This window comes from Phaethon aethereus (genome assembly GCF_964289735.1).
Source record: "Phaethon aethereus genome assembly, chromosome: Z".
NCBI classification, from domain to species: domain Eukaryota; kingdom Metazoa; phylum Chordata; class Aves; order Phaethontiformes; family Phaethontidae; genus Phaethon; species Phaethon aethereus.
In genome coordinates, this window is record NC_138577.1 from 72,671,153 (window position 1) to 72,684,485 (window position 13,333).

The 13,333-nt window shown below is 37.7% G+C and overlaps 1 protein-coding gene across 1 annotated transcript in view; it reads left to right on the forward strand.

The window, feature by feature from the left end:
• MCCC2 (methylcrotonyl-CoA carboxylase subunit 2) overlaps nt 1-13,333 on the forward strand; it is a gene marked incomplete at both ends in the record, with an annotated part of 41,435 nt that overhangs the window by 7,512 nt on the left and 20,590 nt on the right. The window contains 5 exons of the mRNA XM_082012901.1: nt 1,090-1,174; nt 1,428-1,529; nt 2,109-2,236; nt 4,817-4,929; nt 9,548-9,661. Of these exons, the coding sequence (XP_081869027.1) occupies nt 1,090-1,174; nt 1,428-1,529; nt 2,109-2,236; nt 4,817-4,929; nt 9,548-9,661 (542 nt within the window). The remainder of the gene's footprint in view (nt 1-1,089; nt 1,175-1,427; nt 1,530-2,108; nt 2,237-4,816; nt 4,930-9,547; nt 9,662-13,333) is intronic.

Below are 13,333 nucleotides of genomic sequence, written 5' to 3' on the forward strand. Positions count from 1 at the left end.
AATCACAGGATGGAAAATTATTTTTGCAGCATTTGGGATGTAAATGAGAAAGGCAAGATGGAAGTCAGAAAATGTAGTTATGATGTGGGGTGTTGAGAACTTGTACAGAGGAGAGTATTAGCCCTGTGGGTGGATATAAGAGGTTGTATCTTAAGAAACTTGTACAGAAAGAGTTTACAAGATTTAGATTTAGGCTGCACATACAGACCTAATGAACAGACTGAATCAGAAATAAATTGTGGGCTTTCTGCCTAACAGGTAGGAAATGATGTGCATAGTGATCAAGGAAGGCAAGGTAGGCTTGAAAGGTAGGCTTAAAAGCTCTTGTTTCTGTAATGCTTAGCTTACGAAGAAATCTTGAAGTCTCAGGAGAAATGTTAGCAAAATAGCACCTTCTTTAGTTAGTTTGGACAGGGAGACAGTTTTAGAGTGATGAGGTAGATCAGTGATCTGTCTACATAGGCAATGTTTGTATAAGCTGTTGTTATAAAGACGTTGAGGTGTGTCAACAGATCTTAAGTATTGAATGACAAAAAGCTCTAGAGAACAAAAGATATGAATTAGGATGACCTCAAGTAAAGGGCTGAAATGAAGCAAAGATAAAATTGATACTAAATGCTGTGTGTCTGAACTCTGCTTACAGTTTTGGAATGATCTAAGGAAAAGAATCCAGCTTGTGTTGGGTCTTTCAAGATTGGATTCAGCATAGCTATTTTGACCCAGGTTTGGGGAATAGTATTTTTTGTAGTTCTTACTGCTGTGCTTTCGTCTGGTGTTTGCTTTTTCAGCCCTTCAGCTCATTGCCAAGCAGTCGGGGAAAGTTTCAGATAATTGTGTTTATTAAAGTCTTTACCTCAAGACTAACTATAAAAAATGAGGGGGGAAATGGAATAGATCTGAAAAGCTAGGATCTTTATCAATACCTTAAATCTGTTTGAAGTGAAAACTATTGTTTATTAAATACATTATTAAGGTCCATACTTCAAAAACTGGGGAACTCATCAGTGCTTCCATTCTAAGTTTTAATATAAGTGGTGATTTATCTATCTGTGTCCACAGTAAATCTAACAATTTGCTATTGTATCACAGGAGGTGGAGAAAAAGCTCGTAAGCTTCACACATCAAGAGGAAAGCTGTTACCCAGAGAGAGAATTGACAGGCTTATTGATCCTGGGTAGGTACTTTCTGCTTTTAGAAACACTTCAGGTTTTCTTTTGCAGGTAAGTACTGTAACAGGCTTGTTTTCTCTTTAGATTCCATGAACACTGGCAAATAACACAGCTGAAATTTTACAGAAGTGTTCTTTGAAATAATAATCTCTTTTTAAAAAAAAACCTCATTTTTAAAAATGTAACCTTTTAAGTGAGATTCAAGGGCAAATATGTCCAATTCCTTTTTAAAGTCGTGTTATATTTGTCATTATTCAGGTCTCCATTCTTGGAGTTCTCACAGTTTGCAGGTTACCAGTTGTATGGTAATGAAGAGGTACCGGCAGGAGGCATTATCACAGGCATTGGGCGAATATCTGGGTGAGAGATAGCTGTAATCTACATTATTGATGATATGAAAAGGAAGAAGGTATAATTTTGTTTAGTTTCCAGTATTAAGCTATCAGCATTTTCAGTGTTTTGTTTCTGACACCCAAAAAATCAACGAAGTTTGTGTCTTAACTTGTTCAGTTTTAGCTAAAAGGAAGTTATTTTATGGGGTTTTTTTAGTTAGTGTATCCCATATTAAAGCAGAAGCAGATATAGTTTTTGGTGTACAATGAAGGAAAGAGATTAGTGCATCAATAAGGCAATTTTCAAAAAATAGGGCGGAGTTCTAGGCTAAGAAGTAGCTTTGCTCACTAAAAGTACCTCCAAGACTATTGTTGAAATTAAATATGATGCTATACAGCATTATTTTAGGGAGTTAAGGGGCTGTGACACAGGACATCATAATGCTGAGACTGCTGTTACAGTGTGCATTTGAGGGAACGCAGGTAAGGAGGGCTCTTTTTGAGCATCAGGGCTTCAAGGGTCCTTGGCATGTTGCAGTTCTTAACCAACAAACGTACTTATTCATTAGAAATATTTTTCTCTCTCCTAAACTTCTTTTATTTTTAGGGTGGAATGCTTGATTGTTGCTAATGATGCAACTGTCAAAGGTGGTACCTATTATCCCATCACTGTTAAGAAACATTTACGTGCTCAAGAAATTGCAATGCAAAATCATCTCCCTTGCTTATATTTGGGTAAGTCCCATTGCAGAAGTAGCAAATGTCCTTTGTTAAGGGCATTGCTAGATAAGCCACTGCTTCTTCAATGTTGTTGAGACTGATGTGTCCCCAGATTTGACTAACCAGGTTTGTATTTCAGATGCACATATTCAAATCTATTTTCATCAATACTGTTACCTCTACAGATTAGTGGCAAATCTTAACCGGAGGGTACTCATAGCTTCTCAGCGCTGTCCTCTGCACTGCTGTAGGGCTGGGTTCATAAGATACAGATATAACTGTGCCACTGTATCAGTTCTTTCTTATTCCTTTCCTTTCAGTCATTCTTCAGCAATCCATCCTGTAGTATCGTCCAGTCTTAATTCAAATTACAGTTTTTAAAAAAAAGTTACTTTGCTTTTTGGTGGAGCACATAGTTGTATGAGAGAACATACCAAAGAAATCAAAAAAGTCTCAGTGCCAAAAGCGTCAGTAATAGTTTGGATCATGAGATTTTTACAATTTGGGGTTAATTTTCCTGAAGCAGAAATTTCATTATATATTATTTTGCATTTTAAGTTTAGTCTATGAAATCAGTATTTAGCCAAACCTTCATGTAAGTTTTACTTACGTGTACTTTTATTAAAGGTTACGATCAGAATGCCAAATGTCTTTAATATATTACAAGCAGTATTTTCTGAGCCTGGTTTTGTACAAATACAAGAGCTTTCTGCCAATGTCTGTCTTTCAGGTTCAACTCCCAGTCTAATAACTTTAGAACCCATTAGCCAATTTCAGCCAAATTTGACAGAGAGATCTGAGAGAGTGTGTATTCCTGTGCTTTTTGTGTAAGTCAGCATGAGAGAAGACATGTTGTCTCCATTTGAAAAATAGAGTGGGTTAGTCTTTTTCTGTTCTGCTTGGCTTGGCAGGTTATATAGCAGCTGAGAGGCATTAATTGGTTTGCCAGCTGGGATGCCTGCACTAGTTAAATAGCCAACATAAGTGTAGGTCCTGGCCAGCATAAACATTTGTAATTTCCTGCCCTATTGGTAGGCCAAACATGCAAAGAGTACTGAGGGAGGGATTAGAAGAAATGTGAACTTGGAAGTGTTGGTGGGGTGGATATGGGGACAGTGTGGGTGGGGACTTTGTGGGATTGTCGTACTGCAATGGAAGGAGTCTTGGGGGCAAGGAGAGGGCTAAATTTTATCTTAGTCATAAAAAACAGAAGAAACTTAGCTTTGCTGTTTGCAAAACGACTGTATGATTTTTTTAGTCTGAATTACCAGCAAATTCTATCTGTTCAGACAACTCTTTATTTTTAGTGAGTTATCAGCGAGCAATTACGTGTGATTCTACTGTTTTAAGATCTTGTGGAATGAGGAACTGTGGGACATAGATATGCCTTTGAAACAAAAGTTTTAACTTTTTTATTCCACCTTTGAAATGTATAGTCCCTGTGTATATACTGCTCGTTACTTAAAGCTGGTGAATTATTTTACCTTTGCAATTTCTGTAACTGGGCTCATTTCAGTTAGTTTCAGTTGTGCAGGGAGTGCTTCGTTGTCGCTATGCACTTTGCTGACCATGTAATTTTCATGCCATTAGAACTGCCTTTTCCCTCAGTGGTAGCCACCTACTTGTTAAATCTCTGATGTGGACACATTGTGCCATTTGTTATTGAGTCAGCCACTGGTGTAGGCATTTTCTTTTGTATTCAGGGATGGCCCATTTAACAACACTGGTGTGTTGACCAGGTTGGAGTTGGTCTAGTTGCTGGAGTTGATGCTGGTTTGGGGGAGCAGTTCTGCAAGGATGGGGGAAAGAATCAAAGCCTTGCTTCACGGTAAAGCTCAATGTAGGGCATTACTGGCTACAGTAATGCAACATGAGAATGTACGTGTGGACTTGTTGCTAGTAGGTGAAAACTGATCAGGAGCCAGAGTTGTCAGAGATGCTTGGCCTCCCTGTGCATTTCCTTCTAGTCTTCTATCCTTCTTTGGAGTCTTATGCCAAGATGTATTTTCATTATTTGGGAGTGGAGAGGTAGCTGCAGTTGGAGACCTTTAAGCTGGAGGTCATGAGGCATGGACACATAGTAAGTGAAGGTTCATAAAGATGGTATGAGGTCTTCGGTATGTCCATATAATCGGGGTATGAAGGTACACATGCTGTACCTCTTGAATTCAGTGGTGGTTCATCTCACCCTTTTCTGCAGCTTATGACAGAATTGCAATAGAATAATTGAGTTAAAATGGTACATTGACAGTGTAAATAAACGTTTTGCAGTAAGATGAGTTTAGAATTTTCTTTAGGGAGGTACAATTGCATTGCTAAGCACATCTGAATTTATTTTCAATTAGAATGATTGGGATGGATGTTATTTGGGGGGTGTTACTATTTTTCTTTGTTTTTTCCAAGAAGAATATCCTAATATATCTAGATTCATGGAATACATACAGTGTTAGCAATAGTAATTGCTGTTTAAGTCATATCAGATACATACAGTGTTAGCAATAGTAATTGCTGTTTAAGTCATATCAGATACTTTACCAAAAACTTAAGTATGTAGCACTGTTCAAAGACATGTTAATATTTTTTCATTCATTCTAGTTGACTCAGGGGGAGCAAATTTACCTCGGCAAGCAGAAGTATTTCCAGATCGAGATCACTTTGGCCGTATTTTCTATAATCAAGCAGTCATGTCCTCACAAGGAATTCCTCAGGTAATTTGCTTTTACTCAAGAATGATATGTACTAATTAGTTTTTATGCTTGCTGCCTTTATCTGGTTTCAAGGCTTGTACCCATGCTTTGTTTTTGACAGTACTTTGCTGTGCTGCCCTGGTGACCCAGTCTGGGAATTGGAGGCACTGTAAACACAATTAACTGTCCACAAAAAGTCATTATAGTTTTGAAGAATCTGTCGTCTTTCTTGGCCTTAGTGTTAATGACATGACCTAGCTGCTTCTCTCTTAGAGTGGGAGAAAAAGGGACTTGACAACATAGTATGTAGGGCCATGTGAGGACGGACTAGGAAATCTCTTGGAATACTTGATTATTCTGCATCAACGCTGTAAAGGTGAGGACCCCTTTGATGATGGCTAGTAAATAAGACATACTTTCTACTAACAGAGGTATGCATATATTTATATATCCATTTTATATACTGATGTGCTGTATGATAAAACTGCGCTAGCAATGAGGTTATTTTCTAATGTATTAATGATGCATAGAATTACTGTTAGTCACAGTTCCTGGATTTAGAAGTGTTTTTGTGTCATGGGTATTTCAGGAGTGTGTTGGGGTCAGTTTTTTGATGCAGGTGGCGTGCTGGAGGAGGTGCATTTCTGGATCTATTACTCATGAAGAATGTCGAACTGTTTGAGGATACAATTTCTGATGGCAGCCTTGGCTGCAGTGAAGGTGGAGGACAGAGTATAAGGTCCCAGTGGAGGTGAGGAAGGCAGATAGCAGGATAAAGACCCTGGACTGCAGGAGAGTAGTCTTGGACTTGTTAAGGGAATTGTCAGTGAGGACCTGTGAGAGGCTGCCAGGGAGGGCAGAGTCATCCATGGTCTTTGAAGATAACCTCGTTCAAATAAAAGAATACTCCAGGAAAGCAGATGACCAGATTGCTCCTACAAAGTCTAGTCAGTCCCAGCCTCTTCATATGGTTGTGTAGCCCTCTCATGTACCTGCCTCTTACACCCCTTAGGAGGCCAAAGGATTCAAACTTACGTAGCTGTTCTTCCTACAGAAAGGGCCCCATACGTTTGGTGGTCTTAGTTTATCTTCTGTAAATGTTTTCCCAGGTCTCATTATATATTTTTTGAGGTGAAGGAGCCAGACTGCACTATTCACTATGTCAACTAATGATGGATTTATATAATAGCGTGATGATATTAACTATTCTTTTTCCTATTCCTTTGCCAGTAGTTCCTAACATCTTTGATTTTTTTTTTTTCTTTTTTGACTGCTAAGCAGTGAGCTGGCATTGTCACTGAATTATCTTAATTTCAAGAGCCTGCTCCTGGGTGTAGTTGTCAGTTCAGTGCTTATTACTTTATATTGGCTGGATGACAGAAGGTGAAGGAGATTTTGAGAATATCCTACCTGGGAAGAAAAATTGTTTTAGAACATTAGGCTTAGAAATAGGTGTTGGAACCTCAAGCAGAGTAAATGTTTAGCTAACTTGCTGTTTCGTCTAAGTACTGTCATGTAATTCACCACCATATTGTTTTGACATACTTGGCTGTTGTACTCATCATTAATGTAAGGTGGAAAGAGGACTTTATTGTCTCCATTCTTACCAACCACTGTCATTGAGAGGCATGCTTCGGCAGGAACCATTTTTATTTATTCTCTGTGAGAAGTTGTGCTTGTTTGAATCTCCTAGTCCAAAAGGATGACGTAGAAGCTAATACTTCCTATCAGCATGAAGCAGATGCAATAGTCAAGGGTACAGTATTCCATCTGACTCCTTACATGGCACTCATTGGCTTTGCATGATTTCTGAGGAAACTACATTTGTTACCTTGGTACCTTTTTGGCACATGTTGGAAGCACGTCCCACTTCAAATCTTCAACCATCTTTTCCTCTACCAAAGAATCCTGAAATCCATTGCCTCCAGAGAAATCCGAGGCTGAAGATTCCAACAATAAAAGTGGAGCAATTGTATTTATTAGCTAGGTCTCCAGAGGAAAAGCATTGTTTTGTTAGAATACTATATTATTTATAGTGTTATATGTAGTGCTATAACTATATAGAACACTAAAAAATGTTTACAAGCTGGCCATCCTGTGGAGTCACTGATAGGTCTAGGTTGTACGTCAGTTTTATACATGTGAATAAAATTGGTCCCAGCATTTTTGTGGAACAGCAAGTATCAAAGGAGACAGTCAGACAGGCTTGTTTTGCTGAATTACCTCCTTAGGAGAAGTTTTAATAAACCTTATTTTTGCTAGAGATTCCAGTCATTATCTGGTATGGGAGTAGTGATTTTTAGGTATGTCAAAGGTAAATACGTAAACCCAGTTTGCAAGGCTGAAATCACTGACGTTAGGCAGGACCTTTCTAAAAATGACTGGCCCTGAAATCATGCTGGTGTTTTCGTGAATATCTTGAAAAAACTTAAACATATTTGTAAAGTTCCTTCCAAAGCTGAATTTATTTTGATTACCATATAGTGTTGTATTAAGAGTAGCATTGTACTCTTATAAAATAAAAACTAAGTATAGGAAAGATCTGCTTTTTAATAAAACACATTTCTGTTTGATATGACATTGATGAAAGTTTAATTTTCTTAAAATATTTATGGAAGATTGGGAAAAATGCTTTACTGAAGTGCTTACTTCATTTAAAGGATCTAATATGGGTGTATTTTGTTTGGGAGATGTTGCTATCCTTTGTTTCATTTAAAAAAGGTGCTGTTAACATTTTAAAATCTGCTGTTGATTCTGTGCTTACAGACTGTGATAGCTAGAATCATCTTCCCTGTCTAAGGGGACGTTTCATTAGGAAATGGTGTTAGGAAATTATGCTCCCTCAGATTTCCATTCTGGTTAACTCTTGTGACATGGGAGTCTGGATGTTGTTAGTTTTCTACCTGTTGTTCTTTGTTGTGGCCTGCCTGAAGGTCTGTTTCATCAGTTCATCAGCCCTCCTCGACTTTGCCCTTAAAGTACTTGCTTTTTTTTCTTTTGTTTTTTCCAGTTGCCTATGGTGCTTTGAATTTCCTCCTCCATGTTTATCTGTGACTAATTTATTATACTCCTACTGCAGCTTTAAATTGCATTGATGTCTGTATGGCTGTGAATCAGAAGGCTGTGATTAGCTTCTCATTAGCTGCTTCCTAAGCTCTCTCTCACTCATATGCTGCATGGGTACAATAGGAAGCTGGTCAGTGGGTACAAAATATTGTATGTGCGTTCAAAACTGTTGATTTTTATTGCACTCTTAAGTAATTTCCTATGAAGTAATTCAAAGAATGAAGTCAGAAAGTAGCACATTAGTTGAGAATTTGAGGTTGTGCTATTTGACAGGTGGATTTTGTTTTTTCACATATATACATATTCCAATTTATGTACTGGGAAAAGTAACACCTGAGTTAAAGTTTAAATGCAGGCACATTTTTCAGCATGAGCATGGTAAAATTAAGAGTAGGAAAAAACCCCAGAAGTCCTTGGGAGAAAATCGAATTAACTTTTTCCCCAAGTTTCTCCAATTTGTAGAAGTTTATGTTATCTTTGTATTTACTGGGAGGTATTTATTAAATGCACAACAGAAATACTGCAGATTAATCATGTGACTCTGAATATAGGTTAAGGTACTGAAAACCATTTGCTGAAGAAGCTGTGATTTGATGATAGCAGGTTGACATAGTTAATCTACTCCTGCTTTTAGATACAGGTAATGTGATTTGGAAGTTTTATTTCTGTGTGCTATTTTCTTTTAAGAGCAAACATTAAACTACCATTTAACACAGAACACTTCTTGATCATGCTTTAGAAATATTTTTGAACAAAGTGAACACAAAATAACATTATTTTGTGGGTTTTTTGTGTGTGTGATTATGAAAGAAAGCGTTTCTTATTGTCTGCCTTTTCCATATGAGTATTCCATTTCTTCTGCTTTACAAGGTGTTTTGAAAGGGCCTTTGGAGGAGCTCCCCTGAGGGAGAAGTTAAGTGAGAAACTTCACTTTCATGGTCAGATACTGCTACAGTATTCATCATATCTGGGATCAAGTTAGTTTTGTCACAGTGTCACAGAAATATTACTGGTAGAAAATGTTCATTAGATAGATGTTCATCTCAAAATTGGGCATAAGGGTGAAGCAGAGATTATTCAGGCTAAAGCCTGTAACGAGATACTAAACATGCTTTGAAGGGGAATTGAAGTTACATACTAGTAGATGTGAGGAATTTCCTTCAAAGGATGTTAACATTGGTGAAGAAGCTCTGACTTAAGCATAAATACCAGGAGCAACCTCTAGATTTCAACCTTCTACTATTCATTGGTAAAAACAAATACCATGGTAGAACATGTCCCTCTTCAAATGTTTCCCATACATAGCTCATGGTACTTCATCTATGAATTTTCCTGCAGGTTGGCCTGAAAATCATAGTTTAAGGAACTGTTGAAAACTAGAGAGATTCACTGGGTTTTTTTGAAGGAAAGCTAAAACATAAATAAAAAGCTTGCTCTCTCAGGCAAGAATAATCTTGCAGCACTGTCCCTGAACCTGTATTAAAATCGGTACAATATATAATAGTAGTGTGTGCATTTGCTATTTTTAAGGGTTGGACAACTCATTAATTTGTGGTTTTTGTCTTCCCAACAGATAGCAGTTGTAATGGGATCCTGTACAGCAGGAGGAGCATACGTACCTGCGATGGCTGATGAAAGTATTATTGTTGGCAAACAGGGAACAATATTCTTGGGAGGCCCACCACTGGTAAGGATACAGAAGTTTCTAGTCACATAGCCCCCAAAACACTTGTGCTGCTGATAATAGCACAGCTTAAACTATTGAGAACTTTCTTGGTGAGATATTTCCACATATTCTGTAGATTAGTTTGTATTTTTTAAGTATATCAGAATATTTATATCCTAGATTAAATCTTTTCTGTCTGCTAGAGGTGTATATATAAATCAGACTTTGTTAAGGTGTTTCTATAGTACTGCTTTTAGATTGTCATGCACATTTTAAATGATAAAAATGCGTTCTACCTAGTCTCTAGGTTTGACATGAAATTAAAAAAAAAGGTACAAGCATGTATATTAGACCTCAGAGTCAAGATCAGAGAACTGCAGAAGCTGGACTGATCTGCTGTATTTTATGTCAGTTTACAAAGGAGGTGCACTTACGACGGAGTTTGTCATCATTTCCGTACTTTCTTAGTAAGGAAACTGACCTGAAGAACTCCTGTGAATTAAAACTTTTTTTATTGTGGAACTCATAGTAGAATTTGTGATTGTGCAAAATATTGCAGCATAAGACAGCTTTAAAATTATAGTAGTTTGGCTCCAACAGGAAAGTGAGTGCTTGAGTGGGGTTTACTTTTTTAAAAACAGCTGTACCAGTGTATGTTTTAGTGTAGGCTCAATACAAATAATATTCCTTGCTGACAAAGATGATTTTACTTACCACAAGCTTTATGAGAAGAAAGAAATTTCCAGTAGTAAATATTATGTTAGTGCTACAGCTAACAGGTAGGGCAGCAGCCAGCACAACTGTTCTAGTCTCAATGAAGTCTGACTGGATAAACTTGCTTTTTGGAAATAGTCAGATGTTTGTCTCGTTGAACAAACTGGTCTGAGGCAGCATGTTGGCTCTTGTTTTGGTTATAGTCTTCTGGCAACTTTTAGGTGTGCTTCTTGTGACAAAGTTGTGCAAATCTAACGTCTCTAAAAAGTCCTTCCAACCTGAGCATGCCTAAATGGAGAAATCACTTTGTAACAGCATTGTTAATGAAGATAGTGCTCTACTCAATTCCTGTAGTAACAGAGGATGGGGAGTCTGCTGAAGTCACTTCTTCCCACCACTTAAGACAACCACTAACAGGTTTTTTTTGTTGACCAGTTCCTAAGGCATGATGATGTTAATTTACTTAAAAGCATGAAGAACTTACCTGTAATGTCCTTTAGTGTTTACTTCTATAGCACTGCTCTCATTTCCACAGTATGTTTTTGCATTTCATTTTTTTCTTTTACTTTAGTGTGTTTTTTTCCCCACTGTGTCACCTTGATGATAAAAGTGGATTTAGCATTTTATACCCTTTTTCCTTCCAAAGTATATAGATGGATTTTAAATTCTTGTGCAACTTGGAAAAAAGTCTTTTATCATTTATGCAGACATACTTTTTTATGGCTGGTAAATGCTAATTACTGTTGCTGAACATCTTAAATAAATTCAGAATGTAACTGGCATATTGAAAGCAGTGGGGACACCCCCGCCCCCCCCCCCCGTAAGTACAAGGATACTTTGTTGTCTACCATAATAAAATAAAGCATTTAGCTTGAAGTGTTCTATTATTTCAGTGGAGGCTTTCCAAGTTGACAAGAAGAACAAAGTCATCAGCAAAAGCTGATTAATAGCAACTATGTCATTTAATGTTAATTTATTTACTGCTCATTAGAGTTTAGAATTCTGGAATTTCTTTGTCTGTTAGAATTTCTTTGGCAGTAATTGTTTCAAATGTCTTACCTAGGTCTCTGTTTCTTTTTTCTTGTATTAGTCTCTTTCAGTTTGTTCTTTGTAGGTAAACAAAGGCAAATCCTCCCTGAAAATTAAGCAATTTTCTGTAAATTTATCACTGTAATTTAGATATTAGGAGTTGTTGTTTTTTTAAAGTGGCATAAATATGAGTGAAGGTACTAGTTGAGAATAATATTAGTTGAGTGAGTAACATTGGGTGATTCATACATCTTTTTATTGAGATAAGGAAATTAGTATGATGAAAGAAATGGGCTTTTACATGAGACTGTTATTAGCTTGGTTATTGTGCTACAAATAATGGTCCCGGTTGCAGGAACACCTGAGCTGTCTAAGTGCAAACCCTTTGTAGGTCCAGCAGAGTTCATTAGCTTAGAGCCAGTGGCATATAAAGTGGCAGTACTGCTGGCTCTGCAGCATGCTCGGGTTCAGAGTAATTTGTTGCAGAAGCTCAGTTAGTAAATCTGAAAGACCTGAGCAAACTTAGCTCTTCTGACATGGAAATTCCATTGGCAAGAGTGCTGGGGAGTGCTGTGCACCTCGAGTGATTCTGTTCAGAGCTATGTTAGAGCTGGAAAGGTTCATTAGACCCTGGGACACCCCTTGGGTGCACTGAGTATTGTGTCCTGGAGAGCTTACTCAAAGCCAGTTTCTTTCAAGCGCAGCATTAAGCAGGTACAAAGACAGCCAATACCCAGTATTACCCAGGAAGCTGGCTAGGAAGCTGAAAAATAGGGAACCAGGCTCTCTTGTTCTAAGAGGATGGTAATTGTTTAACATTGCAAGGGAATTTAGGTCATACATGTGTATCGCTGAGATGTAGCACAGGAGACTTTTGCCAGGACAGGCAGGTGAAAAAGAGTCACCTGAGTCAGATCTCAAAGGAAGGACTTGGCTAGGCAAGTCAGTGACTGCAAGGATGTTGCAAAGTTAGAAAGGACAAAAACTTTTCACTGCTTCCAGAGGAAGATTTCACAACTATCCTCCAATTTCATTTGTTCCTTAGCAATCTGCAGATGTAATGATCCTTATCTTTGTGCGTATAGATCAAACTTTAATATCGCTACCTGTCAGCTTTTCTGTTTGGTAGAGCTGTTCATATTCTCACTGAAAATATTTTGCTTGCCTTTCTCTAAGCATCTAAATTACTTCAGACTCCCATAGAAACTTCCATTCCATGTTGTAGCAGATATTGTAGCTATTACTGTGTATGCTTTGTTCCTCAGAATGTCTTTCCTGTATGAAGAAAATTGGATTGGATTTTATTGCTCATCTGCCTAAAACAAAACATCCTAAGGAAGTGAAAGAAAATCCATGATATTAGTTATAATTAGTCTTGGGATGTGTATGCTATAAAAAAGTGAATTGCAGGTACAGTCCGAAGTGTATTTCCTTGGCCCTCTTTTTAGAAAGGTGAGGAGTAATGACTTCGTAAACAGATAGTTCTCAATAGTAAGAGGATAAGTGTCACAGTAGTAGTAATATTCTAGGGCCATTCTTCTGCACTCACCCAAGCTGAGGAATCTATATCCTTACCCTTGGCAATGCTGCTTGGTAGCTCAGGATGCCGTGTTGGCCTGTAGGCTTCTCCATCCCATTCCAGAAGCTTCTGATTCTTCCTTCCCCAGGGAAAATTTTGTACTTTCTGTGCTCAGCAGTGAGGGGAAGTCTGGTAAAAAGGGATAAGTTTGTCCAATTTGTGTATATTTATGTGCTGGGGACTATTCTACACATCAGCCTGATCCATTGTGGGAAATGCACATTTTTTCTAAAGTTTGTGTTCATTTCTTCTGATGATTGCTGGCTAAAATAGCTTGAACGGGGATTTCTTTGAAAATCCCCACATATCTTGTCAAGGCCTTATTTGTACTTTGTTAGAATTCAGTGAACTTTAAGAAAGTTTGTACTATT